General features: G+C 46.8%; 1 protein-coding gene across 2 annotated transcripts in view; it reads left to right on the forward strand.

The window, feature by feature from the left end:
• CLCN1 (chloride voltage-gated channel 1) overlaps positions 1-22,878 on the forward strand; it is a 37,478-nt gene that overhangs the window by 2,096 nt on the left and 12,504 nt on the right. For both annotated transcript variants that reach the window (XM_070369058.1, XM_070369057.1), the window contains exons 2-14: positions 1,374-1,494; positions 1,886-2,017; positions 2,594-2,722; positions 3,016-3,149; positions 4,789-4,866; positions 5,905-5,983; positions 13,004-13,129; positions 13,566-13,650; positions 13,876-13,977; positions 14,289-14,373; positions 14,650-14,799; positions 21,145-21,214; positions 21,403-21,513. In XM_070369058.1, the coding sequence (XP_070225159.1) occupies positions 1,374-1,494; positions 1,886-2,017; positions 2,594-2,722; positions 3,016-3,149; positions 4,789-4,866; positions 5,905-5,983; positions 13,004-13,129; positions 13,566-13,650; positions 13,876-13,977; positions 14,289-14,373; positions 14,650-14,799; positions 21,145-21,214; positions 21,403-21,513 (1,402 nt within the window). The remainder of the gene's footprint in view (positions 1-1,373; positions 1,495-1,885; positions 2,018-2,593; positions 2,723-3,015; positions 3,150-4,788; positions 4,867-5,904; positions 5,984-13,003; positions 13,130-13,565; positions 13,651-13,875; positions 13,978-14,288; positions 14,374-14,649; positions 14,800-21,144; positions 21,215-21,402; positions 21,514-22,878) is intronic.

The raw sequence follows: 22,878 nt of genomic DNA on the forward strand, positions 1-22,878 counted from the left end.
AGGGGTTGAACCCGAGTCCCCTGCATTGCAAGGTGGCTTCTTCACCACTGGACCACCAGGGAAGTCCCCAGATTGGACTCTTTTAGTGTTTCCCAGCCCAGGTTTGGTGTGTAGCACCCGCTTCTCATCTCCTCCAGCCTGGGACCTGAGGTGGGTTGAGGTAGTCCATGTGCTGGCCCCCAAAGGAAGTGTCTTCTCTTGGGTCTGGGGAGGGCATAGAGGAAAACACGGCTCCCTTCAGTCACTAACCTCATCCCAGCGCAGGGTATTAATGCCTCCTGCTCAGGATTCAGGCATAAACTCTACTGCTCGTATTGTGAAATCAGATCTCCTCCACTCAGGCTCTCTGAGAACCAGCAACGTGGCCTGGCCTGACCCTGGCCCCAGAGGACAGAGTTAGTGTAGTGGAGGTGGGGCAGGCTAAAAGGAGTTAGGATACCTTGCACACATACAACACCCCAAACACACACGCTCTACTTCGGGAAGAAGTAGACTGACCTGCCTTTTGGGGGCTGGGTCCAGTTTGTGCCTACAAGCACGGGGAGGGGACGTGGATGGGTCTTCTCTAAGCCTGGTAGGGCGTCCGAGGAGCCTCATTAAAGCTAGATACCCAAGGCCAAGAGCCACCAGGAGTTACCTGCTAGCCTGTCCTCACCCCGTCCATGTCAGTGTGAGGGGGGTCCAGGGAAGCGACAGAGGGGCCAAGAAGCAGGAAGCAGTGACACACAAAACATGTCATTGACGCAGATGGCCAGTCTTAGCACAGTTCTCATATCCCTGCTTCAGAGTAGGAATTGGTTCCCTTGCTGAAGGCTGCTGTTGAAAGAGATGAGTACAGTTGGGCAGGAGTGTGGATGGGTGGACAAGGGTGAGGAGTGGGAACTGTGTGGATGGATGGTGGGGAGTAGAGGGCATTGATGACCCAAGCGACCCTGCATGAGGCCATCAACACCCAGGATTTTTAAAAATCTATATATTTTTGATTGGAGGATCACTGCTTTACAATGTTGTGCTGGCTTCTACTGTACATCAACATGAATCAGCCATAGGTGTACATAGGTCCCCTCTGTCTTGAACCTCCCTTCCACTTCCCACCCCATCCCACCCCTCTAGGTTGTCACAGGGCACCAAACACCCAGGATTTTAAAAAGCTGTTTGTTCGATTTATCTGTGGGTCTATATGAAGTGAAGTGAAGTCGCTCAGTCGTGTCCGACTCTTTGCGACCCCATGGACTGTAGCCTACCAGGCTCCTCCGTTCATGGGATTTTCCAGGCAAGAGTACTGGAGTAGGTTGCCATTTCCTTCTATATACTTCCTCCTATTTCTTTTGACTTTTCAACGAGACAGACCTTTCCCATCTCCCTCTATCCAGATCTATGGCCATCACAAAGGGCAGTTCTCAGGCAAGGAGCAGGACAACGAGATGCCCAAGACGATGGGCTCCAGCGCTTCCATGGACAGCAAGGACGAGGATCACTATTCTAAATGTCAAGGTGACGGGGACAGGGGAATGGAGGTGTCTGGAGAGGAAAGAGGTACAGGGACTAGGGTAGTAACTCTGAAGACTTGTTGTGTATTTCTGACTCACGGTCCCCATCTGCATACCAAAGCCCTCCTCCAAGGAAAAGACACGGCTCCCATGTCCTTCTCACACTACCTTCCCACCATCCTTCCCACACAGCCCCAAGAAACCAGAGTTTAGAAGGGAATCAAGTAGCCAGAGAGGAATTGGACTCTGGTGCCTTCTGAAGGGCAGAGAGGTGAGAAGGAACTCAGGGAATGAGATGTACAGACCAGAGCCCTAGAGGCCCTCAGCTCCCAGCCCTAAGCCACACACCCAGAGCAGCGACTGGTTACCTGCTCCTCTGTTCTTTCTTTTCCTAGATTGTATGCACCGCCTGGGACTTGTGGTGAGAAGAAAGTTAGGGGAAGACTGGATCTTTCTGGTGCTTCTGGGGCTCCTAATGGCTCTGGTTAGCTGGTGCATGGATTATGTCAGTGCCAAAACGCTTCAGGGTAGGTGTAACGTGGCCCTTTGCCCCCCTAGCCCTCCCCACACTGCGGTTGTTCTAGAGTTTCCACCTAGGGTAAGCTGGGGGAGCTTCGGGATGGTGCTCAGAGAAGAACAGGTGTGACGCTAGTCCAGGGACACCAGACCCAGATCCATTTTCCCTGTCCCTTTCTATCAGCCAGGCTGTGGGCACCTCTCTCGTAGGGTGACCAGCTTGTGCTAGTTTTCCGAGGGCTTTGCAGTTCGGGCAACTGGAAACATGTGGAGTCCCAGGAGCCCCTCGTGCCAGGGTAACAAGTGGCTGGGTGCCCACAGTCTCTAAGGAGGTGCCCTCACTGTGGTTTGCTGCACTGTGGTCCACTCGACTGCCCACAGGTGGTGGGAACTCGAATGGGTCATGTCACCTCCCCCGGCTCAGATCCCCCCACGAGTCCAGTGAGAAGAGAGCCACTTCTGAGGTCCAGTGGGGACACTGGCCACTCGAGCATGGTGTTAGCACGGCTCTCCCCGCTGAGGGCGTCGGGGCGCTCCGACACGCGGTCCATCCTCGTAATACTGAGCCCGGACGCCTGTTTCCGCAGCCTACAAGTGGTCCTACTACCAGATGCAGCCCAGCTTGCCTCTGCAGTTCCTGGTCTGGGTCGGCTTCCCCCTAATCCTCATCCTCTTCAGCGCCCTCTTCTGCCAGATCATCTCTCCCCAGGCTGTCGGTGAGAATTTCCCAGATCCCACCTCGGCACGCTATCACCATAACCCACAGCATCTCAGGGGTCTGTAGACCTCGCACGCCCCTCCTCCCCTCCCTCCCAAGCCTGTTTTCCGCTTTGCCACTGTCCCGCTCTCCCCGCTCACCAACCCCCAACTCCCACCCCCGCCACCACAAGACCTCTCGCTCCATCCCCATGTCCACTGTCTGGATGTCCATCTACCTTTAACCTCCAGCTTAAACTTGCACATAATCACTTAAAACAACAACAACAACAAAACAACAACACGCTTTTAGGCTCTGGAATCCCTGAAATGAAGACAATTCTTCGCGGGGTGGTCCTGAAGGAGTATCTCACCCTTAAGGCCTTCGTGGCCAAGGTAGTGGCCCTGACCGCAGGACTGGGCAGTGGCATTCCTGTAGGGAAAGAGGTAAGACTCCGGTTTCTGCGGGGTGAACTGGGCAGGCCCTCCAGCAGAGGGCGCCACAGAGTCTAGAGGGAGCTGGTGGGGGTGGGGAGGTTGGGACCATAGGGATTCCTAGGGTATCAGGGAAGGTCCTCACCCTGGGGCACAACGACAAAAAAAACATCAGAGCTGGGAGTAGCTTAGAGCAGAGTCACCTTTGGGGCAATCACTACTGGCATCTGAGTAATTCTTGGTTCTAGGGGGCCGTCCTGTGCATTTGTAGGATGATTAGCAACCTCCCCAGCCTGTCCCTCCTACAAGCCAGCTGCAGCCACGCGTTATGACAATCGGAAAGTCTCCAGACATCGCCAGATGTCCCCTGGGGGCAGAATCTCCCCCAGCTGAGAACCACTGCCTTAGAGACAATCCAGACAAACCCTGTGAAAACTGAGACCTAAAAGAGGCTGTGCTTTTTTTTCAAGGTTACTTGTAACCTTGTAAGAAGTTACATGTAACTTCTTGCCCTGCTGCAACCAGAGTAATCTTTTAGAAATGGTATCAGAAATAACTGCCCTCTGGTTAGGAACTTCAAATAACTTTTCACTTTTTTTTTTTTCTTTTGGCCATTCAACATATGGGATCTTAGTTCCCCGACCACCGATCAATCCTACACCCCCTGTGGTGGAAGTACAGGGTCTTAACCACTGGACCACCCCGAGAAGTCCCTCCATTCCTTTCAAAATGAAGTCCAAACTTATTTCCCAGAGCCTGTGGTGATTAGGCTCCTCTCTGTCCTCCGAGGCTACTCCTCCTTCCGGTGCTGGAATGACAAGGCAGTTTCTGCCGCTCAGCCACCAAGTCTGCCCCCCTCCAGGTTCTTGTACTTGCTGTGCCCTCAGCCTAGAGCATTCTTCTACTGAGAACCCCCTGGCTTCTGCCTTCACGTCCATCAAGGCCCTACTCAGCTGTGACCTTCCCCACCCCACCCTTGTCTTTCCTCTCTCTCTTTTGGTGTTCAGCCACTCAGTCGTGTCTGACTCTTTGAGACCCCATGGACTGCAGCACACCAGGCTTTCCTGTCCTTCCCTATCTCCCAGAGTTTGCTCAAACTCATGTCCATTGAGTCCAACTACCTCATCCTCTGTCGTCCCCTTCTCCTCCTGCCTTCAATCTTTCCCAGCATCAGGGTCTTTTCCAATGAGTCAGTTCTTCGCATCAGGTGGCCAACATATTGGAGCTTCAGCTTCAGCCTCAGTCCTTCCAGTGAATATTCAGGACTGATTTCCCTTAGGATGGACTGGTTGGATCTCCTTGTAGTGCAGAGGACTCTCAAGAGTCTTCTCAACACCAGTTCAAAAGCATCAGTTCTTCAGCACTCAGCCTTCTTTATGCCCAACTCTCACATCCATACATGACCACAGGAAAAACCATAGTTTTGACTAGTCAGCTTCTTCACAGCCTCTAGAATTTTCTGAAATGATAATGTGCTGGGCATCACCTCCCTTCCTCCCTGGGTTGATCCTCTGCGAAGGCACAGCTTCTATCTTAGCTGTATTTCTAGCCCCTGGTGGTGTCCGGAGCAACCGATGTCTGTCCAAGAATGCCACCAAGCCCCCCCACCCGACCCCTGGCCCTGACCCCTCGTCCCCCTCCTCTCTCCCAGGGCCCTTTTGTTCACATTGCCAGCATCTGCGCGGCCATCCTCAGCAAATTCATGTCGGTGTTCTGTGGGGTGTATGAGGTAAGGCTGAGAAGGGCAAAGGAGGTGGGGCTGTGCGCGCTGGCGGCCCGGGGCTGGGCTGCCTTGGCCGCGATGCTGAGCCGGGCACTGCGCTAATCCCCGCTCCCGCAGCCTGCATCCACGTGCCCCCGGCCCGCCTCTTCCAGCCACAGGATGCCGCTGTTTAAGCCCTTGCTGGTCCCTTGACACCCTCCCTCCCCTATCCGGCCCCTGCCTCAGGGTTGGGGGAGGTCGCACATGGTCCGCTCCGCCGCTGGCCACCATGTCAGTTACCCTCCGCGATTCCCTCGGGGGCCGCCCCGTCCCTTTGTAGTTCCTGGTCCTCCACCCCGCGTCTCGTGCGCTCCAGCCGCGCCCTAGCCCTCCACTGCCTCGTCCCCGCGCTCCTCTGTTGCAGACCGTGCCTGGGCAGCTTGACCTCCTGGTGTCGGCCTGCGCTGTGGGCGTGGGCTGCTGCTTCGCAGCCCCTGTCGGAGGCAAGTTTCACTTCCTCCCTATCCCAGTTGGCCTGAGGGGTTGTGGAGGGGGTTGCTCTCATAAGCCTTGGGGTGGGGTGGGGGTGAGGGACTGCTCTCGGAAGGGGGATGGAGGTGGGCCTTTCAGGGAGTGACCCTGAATCACATCCCGAATCACTCACTTTCTTAAACCAGAGAGCTGTGTGTTCTTTTAGAAGCAGCTGGCTCGCTCTTGCCATTTGCCAAAGCCCTTTCCTGTTAATACTTCTGGCCCCGATTGTCCCCAGCCCCCCTCTCTGGTGACCATTTAGGCTTACCTGCCTTCTGTAAATTTACCTAACCGGTTCATTTTTTATGTCTGGCTTTGCGCTATGAGATCAATTCCTGTTTGCCAAACTAACTGAGTTTCTCTTGGCCTGGGATGGCACTGGGGAGATGAGGTCCCTGTGATGGGTTCCCTGGGACTCAAGTCTCTCCTTCTCTGTCCCCCCTCCTTGTCTGTTCTCCTTCCTCTCCGGCCCGCCTTCCTCTCCCTGCCTCTCGCCCTCTGTCTGTCTCTCCCCCTCTATCTGTCCCCTAGTAGCAGCCGTACTATTACACTGACATGCTGACGGTGGGCTGTGCCGTGGGAGTCGGCTGCTGTTTTGGGACACCTCTTGGAGGCAAGTGATGTACCCGCTCCTGCATCAGTGCACTTGCCTGTTCTTGCTCCCAAAATGGTTACTGCCAGCATCCCCAAGTTTGAGTATTACCAGTTTAAACAAGGGTAAAGCCAGATAGCTTTTAGTGAGCATTTACTATGTGCCGGCAGTGTTCTAAAGACTTTACATCCCTTCCTGCCCAGAGCTGTATGAGGTTGATATTAAAGAGAGAGAGTAAGTGACTTGCTGTTAGTAAGTGGGACAACAAGGAAGGAAAACCGAGGTGGCCTCTGTGGGACCCCTACTTACATTGTGTTTGTGAGTGCTCAGTTGTGTCCGACTCTTTGCGACCCCATGGACTGTAGCCCTCCAGGCTCTTCTGTCCATGGGATTTCCCAGGCAGGAAAACTGGCATGGGTTTCCATTGCCATTTCCTCCTCCAGGGGCTCTTCTGGACCCAGGGACTGAATCCACTCACGTCTCTGTGTCTCCAGCATGGGCAGGCGGATTCTTTACCACTGTGCCACCCGGGAAGCTAGACAGCCTTTTGTATTGTTGGATATTTTTGCCCTTCACTTATTACACTTCTAACAGGGGACTTCTGTGTACATTTTTTTTCTTTTTTGCTCTTTAATCATTCATTTTTTTGGTTGTCATTTTTTAAATTGAAGTGTAATTGACATCTCTATCTAGTTGACATCTGTATGTATTTTCTTCTCCAAAAGAAGACTTACCTTTGCTTGTATCTTGTTAAGGGCATGGGAGTTTCAGTTCAATTCAGTCGCTCAGTTGTGTCTGACTCTTTGTCACCCCATGGACGGCAGCACTCCAGGCCTCCCTGTCCATCACCAATTCCTGGAGCTTACTCAAACTCATGTCCGTAGAGTTGGTGATGCCATCCAACCATCTCATCCTCTGTCATCCCCTTCTCCTCCCACCTTCAATCTTTACCAGCATCAGTGTCTTTTCAAATGAGTCAGTTCTTCACATCAGTTGGCCAAAGTATTGGAATTTCAGCTTCAGCATCAGTCTTTCCAATGAATATTCAGGACTGGTTTCCTTTAGGATAGACTGGTTGGATCTCCTTGCTGTCCAAGGGACTCTCAAAAGTCTTCTCCAACACCACAATTCAAAAGCATTAATTCTTTGGCGCTCAGCTTTCTTTATAGTCCAACTCTTACATTCATACATGACTACTGGAAAAACTATAGCTTTGAGTAGACGGAGCTTTGTTGGCAAAGTAATGTCTCTGCTTTTTAATATGCTGTCTAGGTTGGTCATAGCTTTTCTTCCAAGGAGCAAGTGTGTTTTCATTTCATGGCTGCAGTCACTATCTGCAGTGATTTTGGAACACAAAAAAATAAAGTCTGCCACTGTTTCCCCATCTATTTGCCATGAAGTGGTGGGACCAGATGCCATGATCTTAGTTTTCTGAATGTTGAGTTTTAAAACAACTTTTTCACTTTCCTCTTTCAGTTTCATCAAGAGATTCTTTAGTTCTTCTTCGCTTTCTGCCATAAGGGTGGCATTATCTGCATATCTGAGGTTATTGATATTTCTCCCGGCAATCTTGATTCCAGCTTGTGCTTCATCCTGTCCAGCATTTCTTATGATGTACTCTGAATATAAGTTAAATAAGCAGGGTAACAATATACAGCCTTGAGTTGACATACTCCTTTCCTGATTTGGAACCAGTCTGTTGTTCCATGTCCAGTTCTAACTGTTGTGTCTTGACCTGCATACAGATTTCTCAGGAGGCAGGTCAGGTGGTCTGGTATCCCCATCTCTTGAAGAATTTTCCACAGTTTGTTGTGATCCACACAGTCAAAGGCTTTGGCGTAGTCAATAAAGCAGAAGTAAATGTTTTTCTGGAACTCTCTTGCTTTTTCTATGATCTAATGGATGTTGGCAGTTTGATCTCTGGTTCCTCTGCCTTTCCTAAATCCAGCCTGAACATCTGGAAGTTCACGACCTGTTGAAGTCTGGCTTGGAGAATTTTGAGCATCACTTTGCTAGCATGTGAAATGAGTGCAATTGTGCGGCAGTTTGAGCATTCTTTGGCATTGCCTTTCTTTGAAGTTTGAGCATTCTTTGGCATTGCCTTTCTTGGGAGTTTAAGTGGACCTTATTTAGGTTAATGTATGTGTGTGCTCAGTTGTGTCCAGCTCTGTGCAACCTCATGGACTGTGGCCTGCCAGGCTCCTTTGTCCACAGGATTTTCCAGCAAGAATACTAGAATGGGTTGCCATTTCCTCCTCCAGGGGATCTTCCTGACCCAGGGATGGAACCTACATCTCCTGCATTTCTTGCATTGGCAGGCAGTTTCTTTACCACTAGCACCACCTGGAAAGACATTTAGATGAATAGTCAGCTTTATTTTTATTTTGGGCATGCTGCACAGCATGCAGGATCTTAGTTCTCCGATCAGGGATTGAACCCGGCCCCCTCATTGGCAGTGCAGAATCTGAACCACTGAACCACCAAGCAAGTGCCAATGGTCAGCTTTAGATGAGGACTACAGATGAGAATTAAAGGCTCATTTTTCCTTGACTGCAATGTAAGTTGAGTTTAGCACTTTCCTACCGTTAAACAAAGGGCAACTTTTCAGACTTTTCCTTGTCCTGGATGACTAACAAGTGTGCATGGTCAGAGACAGCTGCTGTATCTGTTTATTTACTCATTGGTAACAGTTGTAACCAGATTAACAGAGCAAGGATTATATAGATCACTGGTTGGATTCATTGGTGATAAAAAAAGATACCATGTTAACAATTGGAGAAGCAGAATTGCAGGAAAAGCATCTGCTTCATAAATGCACCAGCTGTTAGAGGTATCTTTCAATTATGAAAATGTAGTCAGTCCTTTCATAGAAGAGTCTTCGGGAAACCAAGATGACTTGGCTCAGGAATGATACATGTATAAACATTAACAGTTAATGAAAACGTACCATGCTCACTTGAACTGATGCTAAAGCAACGCACACAGCATCAGGGACATGGCTGGCAAACGAGCTAGCTGGCATCCTGCTTGCACTACTGTGGTCAGCTCTTGTCATTAAAGTCAGTGTCCCCGGCAGTGAAGGCTAGCCTGTTGGAATTTCTGCACAAGTTCACGTGTTCACACTACATTTATACCCACTCTCACCTTTATTGAGTCTTTTGCCTTATAAATCCAGAAGGTCTGAAGAACACTTTTAGAAGGTAGCATTTTTTGTTGTTTTGTTTTTAATCCAGATTCTTTTAAAGTGAAGAAAATATGATTTTTTTTTTTTTTTTTTTTTTTTGCATAGTACTAGAACTTCTGGGATGAATGAGGAAGGTTCTTCATGATCCTGTCTAGACACTGGGAGAGGCAAATAGTTAACTTACATATAAAGCATGGCTCTTGACATAAGAAAATGTTAAGCATTGAAAAGTTAAAATGTTTTGTTTTTAGGATATTAGTAGTAAGTGGCAAATATTAAATGAACTTGCAGATAACCTTATTTGATAGCTATATTTTACAAATATGGATTAATTCTAAAAGAAAAAAAAATTAGTATTAGAGTAATTTATTCACTCTGTAGTCAACTCTTAATGCCTTACACTGATGAAATCTACTTCAACATTTGGCTGAAACGACTCCATATATGCCCTCTGCCGTGAGCAGAGGCAGCACCTCTGGGTGCTATGCTGGTTACTATGCTTGCAGGTACCCACAGCAGAAAGGGTAGACAGGAAGGCCAGCAGACCATCACAGCCCACTCAGAGAAGCATCCAAGTGGCAGCCTGGGCAAAGTGCAAAGAATATTCTGGAGAGAAGAAACAGCATTGCACAGTCAAGACATTCAGGAATAGAATGTCAATACATGAGCATTGCTAGAGGACACAGGGGAAGAAATGACAGGAAATGAGTCTGGACAGGTACCTGGGGGGTGATTCATGAAGGTCATCATAGGAAATGCTCAATAATGTCAGTTTCATTCATTCTCTAGGCTAGAGTTTGCCTGAATATGTTGTACAGAACACAGTTCATGGTGTTAGTAGACATAACATATAAACAGTGTTCCAAGATCAGATACGTTGGAAAGTACTGTGTTGAATAGATAGTTTTTTAAACAGGAAGAGTTCTCAGAACGTTCAATACGCTGACATGCCCTGTGAATATCCCATGTGTGGCTCAAAGACAGTATTTCCCGCAGAATCCTTTTTGCAAGAACCCTCTTTAGGGAACTCGTAGTATCTCATGGACCCGACTTTGGGAAATGCTGTCGTGGGTGAAGGGGAGTCGGGGAAGAGTTTCAAACAAGATAGTGACACGGCCAGCTTTGGCCAGACAGAACTGGCCTGTGGATTAACAGGATTTATCCAGGATTAACAAGAAGACTATTGTCATAGTCCTGATGATGCTAGATGGTGAGAGACTGAACTGGGCAGAGGCAGAGGGGATAGAGAACAGGATGACATATAAGGGTGAGAGAAAAGAAAATGAATGGGACCTGGTGGCTGATTTATGTGAGGTTATGAAAGATAAGAAAGGAGGAGGAATCTAGGCTAACTCTCAGTTTTATAAGGAGGAACATGCGGTGGAGAGTGGTATTGCAAGCAAGATAGGGAATATAGGAAGTGAAACAGGTCTAAGAGAGTTGATAAATTTCGCTTTGAATACATTGAGTTTGAAGTTCCTGCAACATCTCCAAGTGACGTTAAATAGGCAGCTGGCTTGCTGAGTCTGGAGTCCAGGAAAGCTCAGCTTCATGCTGAGCTGAAAGCATGGCTTTGTCAACCCGTGGGTTAGCATGGGGATGGTAGTTAAAGCTGTTGGCATAAATGAAGTTGAAAAAGTGGATCTACGAGTCGCAAGAGTCAGAGACCAAGGCCCGTGGTGCCAGAGGAGGAGACAGAGAGGAGCCTCCAGGGTGGGAAAGAGAGCGACGTTACGGAACCTAGGAGACCAGAGAGTTTCCAAATGCTGTTTGTGTTTTTTAATGCTTTGTTTCCTTTTAGCGGCACATTTTCTGTTTGGCTCAGGCAAATATGAAAATTCACTCTCGCTCCGAAGTACACAGTGACAGACTGTTACAGAACGTGTCCCAGAACTCGGGAAGGGAAATCTAGCCTAGGATTTCAAAAGCTGGTCGTCAAATATTCGTAAGTTGGATAGTTTACATTTCGAGCCAACTTTGGTTTTGTTCAGTTCAGTTCAGTTGCTCAGTTGTCTCTGACTCTTTGTTACTGGTGAAGAAAAGGAGCAGTTTGTTCTGCCTGATGCCCCCGACCCCCGACTCCCCAAATCCTCCTTCTAGGCCAAGAGAGCAGCTGCCAAACCTGATGAGATTTGGGGAGCAGGGCGGGGGCCAGGGGTGGTTGGCAAAGGGCTGTCCCTCAGATTCCCCGTTTTCTGAAATTCCACCCATCAATGATCCCTTGCTCTTTTTCTTCCTTCCCCTGTCCCCCATCTCCCCTCCTTCCCCTCCCCTCCTCTCTCCTCTCCTCTCATCCACAGGACAAGGCTTTGAACCCTGATGATGTACCAGGCACATAGGTGTTAGGTGTTGGGAATCCAAAGAACCTTCAGTCCCAGGGGGACTGCAGAGATGTAAATAGAGAACTACCTCTGAAAGTGCTAACACGTGCTGTGATGGCCCAAATTCCCAGAAAACAAGAAAAGGGAGGGACTGTTTTTACCTGCAGAGGGGGACTGGGGATCCCAGAGAAGGGGGACTGGTTCCCAGAGAAGGGGAACCACGAAGTATCCTCCGCCCAAGTACAGCAGCTGTTGCACCTGGCAGCAACCACTAGGCCACCCTCGCTGTGGCCTAAATGACTTCCTATAGCCACTGACTGTCACCTGCAGCAGAAAGGGCTGGAATCCTGAGAAATCAAGAGACGTGACTTTTGGAACCTAGAACAGGGGGAAGGAAATGGCTCGGATATGAGAGGCCACCAGAAATGGGAAGCAGGTGGCATGGTTGCAGGGGGTGGAGGGGGCGTTCTTGGCCGACCAGTAGCCACAGAGAGCAAGGGACAGGAACCTGACCTAGTTCACAGTCTTTCCTGGGACCAGGGCTCTTTCCACTCAGGCAGTTATAGGCTGCATTTCTTGTTTTCCGTCTTCAGCTCTGATAAAGATGAGGCTTAGCCAGGTGTTAGGTAATTCTGTTGTCAGTTTCCAGTTTGTATCTAATCAGTCTTCTCCCCGATTCATGGTATGTGTAAAGATTATTTTCTTTGCATCTCTTGAGTCCTTTATGCCCTTGTTAGCTTCCTTCCTTTGTTTCCACCAGCTCTTGCTATTTTTCTGTTTATTTACCTTCTCATTTCTGCTCCAGCATCTACTCTCAGAAACAGGACAACTTAGGACTCTGAATTAGCTTGCCTTCTACCTCACCCTCCTTTCTTGAGCATAATGGTTTGTAACTTCTTTGAGCTTCTTGGTATCCTCCCCCCTGGATCTGGTCCTTTTAAGTCAGGTTTTTTACATTTTAATTAGAAAAAAATATTAATGAACCCTCTCTTGGAATACTGAGTACTGTCAGCGCTTACAAAGTCCCTTCCTTTTTGTTTTTCTTATTTCTTCCCTAAAAGTTGCAGGGTACATGACGCATGGGAGAAGGGAGGAGAGATTGCAGGGGTGGGGGCGTTATGGGGTAAATCTTGAGCTCTGCTTGGTACTCTGATGAGCACTCATTCTGGAAGCTTTCCCTCTTGTAACTTTTCTGCAGAAAATTTTCAGATCCCTGTGGATATCAGACAACCATGAATTCTACTCAGCCCTGATTTCAAAGGGGTGGAGCAGGCACAACCATCATGTGTTGTGGGTTACACCCCCCCGGTTGCCCATTTCTCTGTGTCTTGTTGAACCATCTCTCTAGTCTGCAAAAACTGCTAGCATGGGCAGGTATATGGTTTAGATCATGGCAGACTCCAAGAGACCATCCGTTCCCACTACTGCTCCCCCCTCGTGGCTCAAGGAGCCAAAGCTCCTGGGGTCCCCGGGGTGGGGGTATGGGAGAGAGCCTCACCCCTGGCCTGCACCTGACCTGACTTCCTTGCCCCATAGGAGTGCTGTTTAGCATCGAGGTCACCTCTACCTACTTCGCTGTGAGGAACTACTGGCGAGGATTCTTTGCAGCCACGTTCAGCGCCTTTGTTTTCCGAGTGCTGGCCGTGTGGAACAAGGATGCTGGTAACATGGGAAGCATCATCTGGGAAGTGGGACAAGGCCCAAGGGTATAGAGGGCAAAGGTACAGGTCGTGGAGTAGGGTTGTTGTTTAGTTGCCAAGTCGTGTCTGACTCTTCTGCGACCCCATGGACTGTAGCCCACCAGGCTCTTCTGTCCGTGGAATTTTCCAGGCAAGAATACTGGAGTGGGCTGCCATTTCCTTCTCCAGGGGATCTTCCTGATCTAGGCATCAAATCTGCATCTCCTGCCTTGGCAGGCAGATTCTTTACTGCTGAGCCGCCAAGGAAGCCCGTTTCTGCCAGTAGTGTTAGAAAAAAGAAATAGAAGAGGGGACAGTAGGTTTGGAGGAAACTTTAATCCTTAAGGCTGATGACCTTGGGTCCTCCTCGATGGCTTCTGTGACACTCCCACCATGACCTTGGCCTTTCCATCCTGTAGTCACCATCACAGCCCTCTTCAGAACCAACTTCCGAATGGACTTCCCCTTTGACCTGCAGGAACTCCCAGCCTTTGCGATTATCGGGTCAGTGGCTGCTCTGGGAGTGGGGTTGGGGGGGTGGGGCAGGGCTGGGGCAAAGCTTTGGATTGGAAAGGACCCAAGCTGGGAAGGTGGCGTGGGCATGGGTAAGGTGGAAACTGTTGGGGGGGAGGTGGGTAGAAAGGGCAGGTGGAGGCCTGGTATTTGCTTCCCTGCAGTGGCCAGGGCCGAGGGATGAGGGTTTCATTTCTGTATGGCTTACACCCTCAGGATTTGCTGTGGGTTCCTGGGAGCTGTGTTTGTGTATCTGCATCGCCAAGTCATGCTCGGTGTCCGAAAGCACAAGGTCCTCAGCCAGTTTCTGGCTAAGCAGTGAGTCACCGCCCTACCCGTTTACTCTCTGGTTTCTCCAAGAGTTCCTCCCTTTTAATCTTGGCGGAAGGCGTTAAATGCCTTTCAGTGGCTTGTGATAAAATATAGAAGCCCGGATACCCTACTAGGGATGAGTGGTGTGGTTTCCCCTTTAAAGATTGCTTATTGGTGGAGAGAGTGCTCCGTCTAATGGCCTGAGACCACAGGGGAACGCCAGGAAACTTCAGATTTCCAGGGTGTGGCAACCACTGTGGGTTGGCCCAATTAGGATGAGGATTAATTCTAAGTAATTAATCCTGTTTCTTTTCCAGCCGCCTGCTCTATCCTGGAATCGTCACCTTTGTCATCGCTTCCTTCACCTTTCCACCAGGAATAGGGCAGTTCATGGCCGGAGAGGTCAGCTCCAAGGGTGACCTTTGAGGGTGGGGGGTCAGATCACTGAGCACATGACTGAGACTAAACCAGGATGGGGCCACGTGGAAAAGAGGAAACAGCGGAGGTGACCCTCAGGCTTCGAGCATACGTGCTTTTGCCCACGGATGCCATCTCTCCCTGAGAAAAAAGAGGAAAGGGACCCATGAAAAATGAGACCGGGGAATCGGTTCTCTTTGAAAAAATGGAAGCACCGAACATCCCTGCAGAACTGCTCCCTTTTGCTTCCTCCTCTCATAGCTGATGCCTCGGGAAGCCATCAGTACCCTGTTTGACAACAATACGTGGGTAAAACATATCGGGGACCCTGAGAGCCTGGGCCGGTCAGCTGTGTGGATCCACCCCAAAGCCAGTGTTGTTATTGTCCTCCTCCTCTTCTTCATCATGAAGGTACCTCTCCCTACACCCCTGACTCCCTGAGCTTCTGTTTTCAACCTACAAACCAGGGTTTGCATAACGGGTGTGTGTGTGTGTGTGTGTGTGTGTGTGTACTCCTTCGTATCTGACTCTTTGCGACCCCAAGGACTGTAGCCCACCAGGCTCCTCTGTCCATGGGATTTTCCAGGCAAGAGCACTGAAGTGGGTTGCCACTTCCTTCTCCGCATCTGTAGTCTCCTGCATTGGTAGGCAGATTCTTTACCACTAGTGCCACCTGGGAAGCCCTTTACCATCTGAGCCACTAGGGAAGCCCCTTTGCATAAGGTAGGGAAGGGTACAACTTGGCCTGGTCTTTGTCCAGCCTAAAAAGAAACAACTTGGAAATCAGAGCCTAAGTATTAATAAGTTGCTCATCTAGAAAACTGAACCAATATCTGGGTTAATGTTCCATTTATGTCAACTTCATGATGTCATAATTATTATAATCCTTCTAAAGGTTTCACTTGCTAAATTACTGAGACATTGCAGCCGCTGAGTAAATAGGGACAAGACAGAGCTTAAGCAATACAATAACTGTGTGAAGACCTCAGAAAAATTAACCAAATCTCTCCACATATTAGATAATTAGGTACTTCATCTCCAGCATCTGATTATCCATTTTCAGATGATTTGCATATCCATTTTTCTCCCAGTCTGGTAGATAATCTCTTCTCTAGGATTACAAAAGAGATAAAATATTTAAATCCATTTTATTAGTGACTATAAATAATTTTTACAATATTATTATTCTCTATTGAGGTAGCACAGAGAAGGCAATGGCACCCCACTTCAGTACTCTTGCCTGGAAAATCCCATGGATGGAGGAGCCTGGTAGGCTGCAGTCCATGGGGTCGAGAAGAGTCAGACACGACTGAGCGACTTCGCTTTCACTTTTCATTTTCATGCATTGGAGAAGGAAATGGCAACCCACTCCAGTGTTCTTGCCTGGAGAATCCCAGGGACGGGGGAGCCTGGTGGGCTGCCGTCTATGGGGTCACACAGAGTCGGACACGACTGAAGTGACTTAGCAGTAGCATTAGCATTGAGGTAGCGAGACTGTGAGGATTTTGCCATTCTTAAACCATTTTCTTCTAACTTCAGCCAGGAAACAAAAGCTGATCTCTTTTACTTACATTGGTTCTTTCTCATATCTTCCCGTCAAGGATCACATGGTTATAGAATTTTCAGTTACTGCCTTGTACAAGGTTATTTTTATTCCCACCCCTGGTTGTGACATCTGTTATAATTGCTGTTTGTCTTTTTCTGTCTTTTTGATGATTGCCTCATTATTAATAGTATGTCTTGTCTGAATAGCCCATGATTTTCCTGTATATATTTGGAGGAGAAAATGGCAATCCACTCCAGTATTCTCACCTGGAGAGTCCCATGGACAGAGGAGCCTGGTGGGTTCCAGCCCATGGGATCACAAGAGTCAGACACGACTTAGCGACTAAACCTTGTCTGAGTAGCCCATGATTTTCCTCTATATATTAGGGTTTTCATTTGATTTTTTTTTTTAACAAATCCAAGTAACAATTCTATTTTAGTCTATAGCACAATTTTTTACATACATTTTAGTAGGTTTGACAGTACTTTGGGGCAGACTTTAGATGAATCCACAAAAGTTGATATGTTTAAAATAGAATATACACAATAAAGCAAGAGGCATCTAGATGTTCAGAATCGTGCATAAGGAGTGTTCTGGTTGGTGTTATCACTGAATACCTTGCCTATTAAGAATTCACCCGCAAAAGGCAGTTCTTCGGTTCTTCATTCCCATGTAATTTGCCAAATTATAGAGAGTTCTGTCCACATTGAACTTTCATGTTTATTAAGTTATTCTTTTTTAAAGAGAACCTTTTTTTAAAAATTAGCTATTTTTGACTGCGCTGGGTCTTTGTTGCTGCACGTGGGGTTTCTCTAGTTGCAGCGAGTGGAGGCTACTGTCTGATTGCGGTATGCAACTTATTCTCGATACTTACTGTGAAACTCTATTTCCATAGGATATGCGTCACTAAGTTACATGGTAATAGCCATAGAGGGCTCTTTCATCCATTTATTCAATAAGTGTTCTAATGCACCTACTGTGGGCCAAATATGTGATACTTGATTATTGATCTTTGGCGTATCCAATGCTTGGGGTTGGGAAAAGTTATTTAAAATTTTCTTCTTGGTTTTTTGCTGTTCATTTAATGTGCTTGTCAATGGTCTTATGATTAGAGATACCAAGCGCTTGACATACCAGGTTCCAACTCTGTCACTTATTTTCAGGATTTGCTGTGGGCTTCTGGGAGTATTTATGTATTCTGTTTCTTATTCCATTCCACATGGGCTAATTGGGCCTATGCCATCCATATTTTGCACACCCACTTTATTAATTAGATCATTTTCATTTCTTCCTTCAATAGATTTGATTTTTTTTTTAATCATAAAAGTTCTCAGTGTCTTGCTAGGGATATGATTTTTCATTATAGAGTTTATCTTCTCTCATTTATAAACCCCAGCTCCTTGTAATTAGCTGTTGAGCGTACACACCCATCTGCAGTAACCAAGTCCAAATTTTGATGGCATCTCAGAATTTTTTGTTTGATGATAATAATTCTGTTTTTGTGATACTCCTCTAGACTGAACTGCTTCTTTGGGATCATATATATTTTTGAAACATTAAGCGTTTGAAAATTTTGGGAGAAACAAAATTCTGTATATATTTTCAACATCTCCTTCACGCCTCGCCTCATTTCCCCAGATTCCCAAGCATATCTCTGGATCCCACTTTGCAGACTGAGGTTTATTCTGAGAAACCTACTTGGATTATATAGAAGGACTAAGCTGTATGTCACTCACTAATTTCTTACTTAATTACATCCTCATTAATGTCTACATATAAGAGAATCAAGAAAAGAAACTTGGGGCTTCCCTGGCAACTCGGTGATAAAGAATCTGCCTGCCAATGCTGGAGACACAAGTTTGATTCCTGCTCTGGAAAGATCCCACATGCCACGGAGCAAATAGGCCTGTGTACTACAACTATTGAGCCTGTGCTCTAGAGCCCAGGAGCTATAACTACTGAAGTCCAAGTGCCCAGGAACCTGTACTCCACAGTGAGAGATGAGAAGCGCATACACCACAACTAGAGAGAAGCCCTCGCTTGCCACACTAGTGAAAAACCCGAGTAGCAACGAAGACCCAGCACAGCCAATAAATAAATAATTTTTTTTAAAGAAAAGAAACTCACATTTCTTGGGCTATATTTCAAGCCCAATAGTTTTCAGCAGGCCTGTACTATTCTATAATATTTTAAATATAAAACCACCCGCTGCTATAAATCTATATTACCTAGTTATCACTGCTTCCAGTATCTTTACTCTCCTATCACTGGACATATAACCATACCCTTTTTATTTCCAAAATGTGGACAGTAAAGGTACCTAGCTACATTAAAACATAAAATTGACTAGAACTATTTTTCCAGTCTAATTTGAAATTTAGCCCATGCGGTCTTCTGGCAGTATCCGTGTTCACAGATAGGATTCTCAGTTCAGCTCTTTCGTAACACTGATGAAGGGAACTTCCATCTTCCCAATTTTAAGACATGGAAAGTTATCGTCTTGTTGTGAGTCTGGTGTGTCTCTAATGAACATGAATATGATTACAACATCTCCATTTCCTTTTTAATGAGTCTAACGTTATTAGCTAGTATCATTGAGTTCTCAGTACAGCCCGAGGCTCTGGAGAATTCTTGCCTAATCTTCCTGTGCTTCCTCCTTGTGAAGCATCTAAAGAAAACACAATCTGTGAGAAGGGGTCTCTAGTTTCCCACTTCTCTAGAACTGGGGGCTTAAAATCTTGGGAGTAATTTGTGTTCCAGATCATTTGCCCTGCTTTTGGATTTTCCCTTTTGTGTGCTAACAACTCAAAAAGTTTGCTAGTCTCAAGCGTCCACCTCTGTGCTGCAGGAGTTGATAACTTTCAGCGTCCTGTGATGCTGAGCCTCTTCTTACGTGTATCTTGGAGGATAATCTAAAGTTCATCCTCTGAAATCAGACCCATTGGCCGCCTATTATCTGTATTACTGGAGCTTTCAGATTAACCTGAGCCTGCAAAATCCCTTATGGCTTTCATGTACTTATTCCAAAGAGATAGTACAGAATAGTTCAAGAGGTCTCCAAATGTTATGAGTCAGGATCCCTTAAGAAGCTTAAACTATCGGCAGCTAGAACTCCATCTCCAGACAGTCCAGTGGGGTAGTCTTTGGTGATGTCTGCTCATCACGGTTCAAACAAGTTCCCCTGCAAGCATTACTGTTGGGTGTTTTAAGCAAATATTAGCTCTGAGAAGCTTTTCTGCTTTGTATGAATGCTGTTTGACCTAACTCTTCTTTCTTTCCTTCCTTCCTGTCTACTTAACTTACCTTTCTACCTCCTACCTACCTACCCACCTACCTACATCCTACCTGCATGTACTGAGCACTGTGCTGGGACTGAGAGAAGGCAGAGACAGGCGAACTCTTGTTACACACTCAAGGAATTTGCAATCTGCAACCCTCTTCATTTGTACATCTAACTCTGCTGTTCTCAACTTTGCTATTTTAAACAGTTCTGTTCTGACAATTGTAGAAGGAAATGACAACTCATTCAGGTATTCCTGCCTGGAGAACCCCATGGGCAGAGGGCAATAGTCTATAGGGTGGCAAAGAGTCGGACACGACTGAAGCGACTTAGCATGCACACGTGCATTCTGACAAATATGTATTTTGCCTGATCTCAGAGCTTCTGGGACAAAGGCTTCTCAGAGCCTTTATCATTGTCTTTTTTTAAATTTATTTTTAATTATGGGCAAATTGCTTTACGATGTTGTGTTGATTTCTGCTGTACATTTATCATTGTCTTCTGAGGTCAGCCCTGGCTCAAGGGAATCTCTCTAAGGTTCAGAAACTGAGAAAATTTATTTCTCATTAGTTTACAATAAAGTTGGTGCAGTTTTTCATCGTTGTGATCCCATGGGCTATACAGTCCATGAAATTCTCTAGGCCAGAATACTGGAGTGGGTGGCCTTTTCCTTCTCCAGGGGATCTTCCCAACTCAGGGATCGAACCCAGGTCTCCCACATTGCAGGCGGATTCTTTACCAGCTGAGCCACAAGGGAAGCCCATATTCGCAGCAGAATAGGCAAAAGAACTGAGAAATAGAATGGGGAAAAGACCAGTGATTGAACTTTTGAAATATCTGTAAAAGAAACAAAAATATGTGACATAATATAAAAATTAAGCAACAGGTTTACATATGACTTCCAAAATAAGTAAACCAATCTTAGAAAAAGGTCTGAAATGAATTTGGTAAAAGATGACAGCAGCTAAGGGTCAAAACAAATTACCAGGATAAAAATATGTACAACTGAAAACTGCACCAACTTTATTGTAAACTAATGAGAAATTAAGTGTCTCATTTTCTGAACCTTAGAGAGATTCCCTTGAGCCAGGGCTGACCTCAAAAGACAATAACAAATGTACGGCAGAAACCAACACAACGTCGTAAAGCAATTACACATATTACTTCCACTAAAATCATCCCAATTCCTTTTGGAATAATACCTTGGCCTTGGAGTTCTTTTTTATGACACTGGCTGGCTTAGCTGGCTCTCGCAATGTACTCTTGCAGGTTGGTCCGGACAGATCTGATTTTCTCATCTTTGTTGAAGGTGATTTGATGTTAAAGGAAAATGTTAAAGCAAATGGCTCAGGCAGGGCCATCTTCACTCCAGGCTCCCTTGTGAGGTTTACAATGTAGATGGCTTTGTAAATGACCCTCCTGAAGCTAAGTCAGTCACACAGTAAATCACTATGACTTGAAGGTGTCTGTCGCTTGGAAATGAGGCTCTTTTTCGGAAACATAGTCTGGCCAGGAAAAGATATCCTGCAGGTTCAAGAGCTTCAGGCTGCTCTGCTGAGGTGACCTTTTGGGGTTAAGAGGATACAGTGGGCTAGGACCCTTTGGGGGCAGTGACAGAGGAGTCCCCTGGGGCCCCAATCCTTGTTTTGATTATCTAAAGGCAAATATTCTCACTCCAGGTAGGAGCGATTTGGGTTAACTGCCTGGAGGAACCTTCTTATAATGTTGTCTTTGGTGATATCTTAGCCTGAGTGCTCCATGCTTTTTTTGGTTCTGGGGGAAGGTGACAGACAAGATGACTTCCAGAAGGATTAGCTCTCCCAGGATTTCTGTACCTCTTGGAACAAGAAGCAGGAAAGAAGGGGGTTGTGAGTGTGTGTGTGTGTTGGGCACAGTCTGGAGGGTGCGCTGACGCCTCTTTTTACCCCAGTTCTGGATGTCCATCGTGGCCACCACCATGCCCATACCCTGCGGAGGTTTCATGCCTGTGTTCGTGCTCGGTAAGTTCTGATGAGAAGCCTGGGACCTTACTGGTGGTTCAAGCTAGGGTACTGTGAAAATAAGGAAAGGCCTGGAATGCTGGGGGCTTGTGTTCAGTGTTAGCACCCAAGGAGGCATTGGCTCTTAAAAAATGGAGGATAAAGAACTTGGATCTCTCAACACCTTCCTTCCTTTGGTCTCTCCCTAGGAGCTGCATTCGGAAGGCTAGTAGGAGAGATCATGGCCATGCTCTTCCCAGATGGTATCTTATTTGATGACATCATCTACAAGATCCTACCTGGGGGCTACGCAGTTATTGGTAAGCCACATTCCACCCTCCTGTAATCCTGGACACCCACACTCAGACTCTCCCATGACATCTGCATTCCAGGCTATACAATAACAGTCTTCATTTAATGCTATTTAATTCAACTTTTATTTAAATAATCAGCCCTTGGCTCTGACTCTAATTAGCTCTCATTAAACATCTCTGAGCCTCCGTATTTCTTCACACAGAATAGGGATTTCAGGGATTAAATGAGATAATAAGGATGAGAACACCCAGGATTGCCTCTGAGTGTTTGGTAAGGGCTTTTTCTTTTTCTCCAAAGAATCGTGGAAAGAACAGTGTTTGTGACTGGCTCGAATACTCCTACCTGCTGGTGTGCTCACATTGACGAGACTTAGGAGCCTATGACTAAGAGCTAAGAAATGTGGGCTGTGGTCTCATCCCCACCTCTTGTCACTAGATGACCATGGGGCAGATTACCTGCCTTTCTGCACTTTAGTTTCTTTATTCTAAAATGACTTCTGAGATGTCTAACATTTTGAGAGTCTGAGATTATCTTTTTCCATTACATGTATGGTCCCTTCCACCCAAAAACCATGTCTAACAAAATGACTAGGATATTCCCTAGAATGATTATGCTTCCTCCTTCACTCTCCTCTTTATTAAACTCCCATGGCATCTAAGGCCACACTTCCCTTTGATGTAGAAGAATTAATCAGCTTTATAGAACATCCGGTGACCTTAGTCCCCCATCACAGTTTTGTACAAAAACTTCTTGCATCTGCTATTATTCCCTATCTTCACGCCTCTTATATCCCTTCAACCTCTCTGGTAGACATTTCCCTTAGCATGCATGCATGCTATGTCACTTCAGCCACGTCCGACTCTTTGTGATCCTATGAGTAGCCCACCAGGCTCCTGTGTCCATAGGATTCACCAGGCAAGAATACTGGAGTGGGTTGCCATGCTCTCCTCTAGGGGGTCTTTCTGACCCAGGGATCAAACCTATGTATTCTGTGGTTCCTGCATTGGCAGGTGAATTCTTTACCACTGAGCTACCTGGGAAGCCCATATATATATATATATATATATATATATATATGTAGGTAGGCTTCTATATTGGATATATACATCAGTTCAGTTCAGTTCAGTTGCTCAATCGTGTCCGACTCTTTGCGACCCCATGAATCGCAGCACGCCAGGCCTCCCTGTCCATCACAAACTCCCGGAGTTCACTCAGACTCAAGTCCATCGAGTCAGTGATGCCATCCAGCCATGTCATCCTCTGGCTGTGTTAATGTTCTATAGTATATTGCATGCACTATCCAGTAAAACCATTCCTCCTGATCTTTATCTTTTGTGACTTTTTCTTACTCTATTTTCATGTATGGCTTC

Source organism: Bos mutus, chromosome 4, assembly GCF_027580195.1.
Source record: "Bos mutus isolate GX-2022 chromosome 4, NWIPB_WYAK_1.1, whole genome shotgun sequence".
Taxonomy (NCBI): Eukaryota; Metazoa; Chordata; class Mammalia; order Artiodactyla; family Bovidae; genus Bos; species Bos mutus.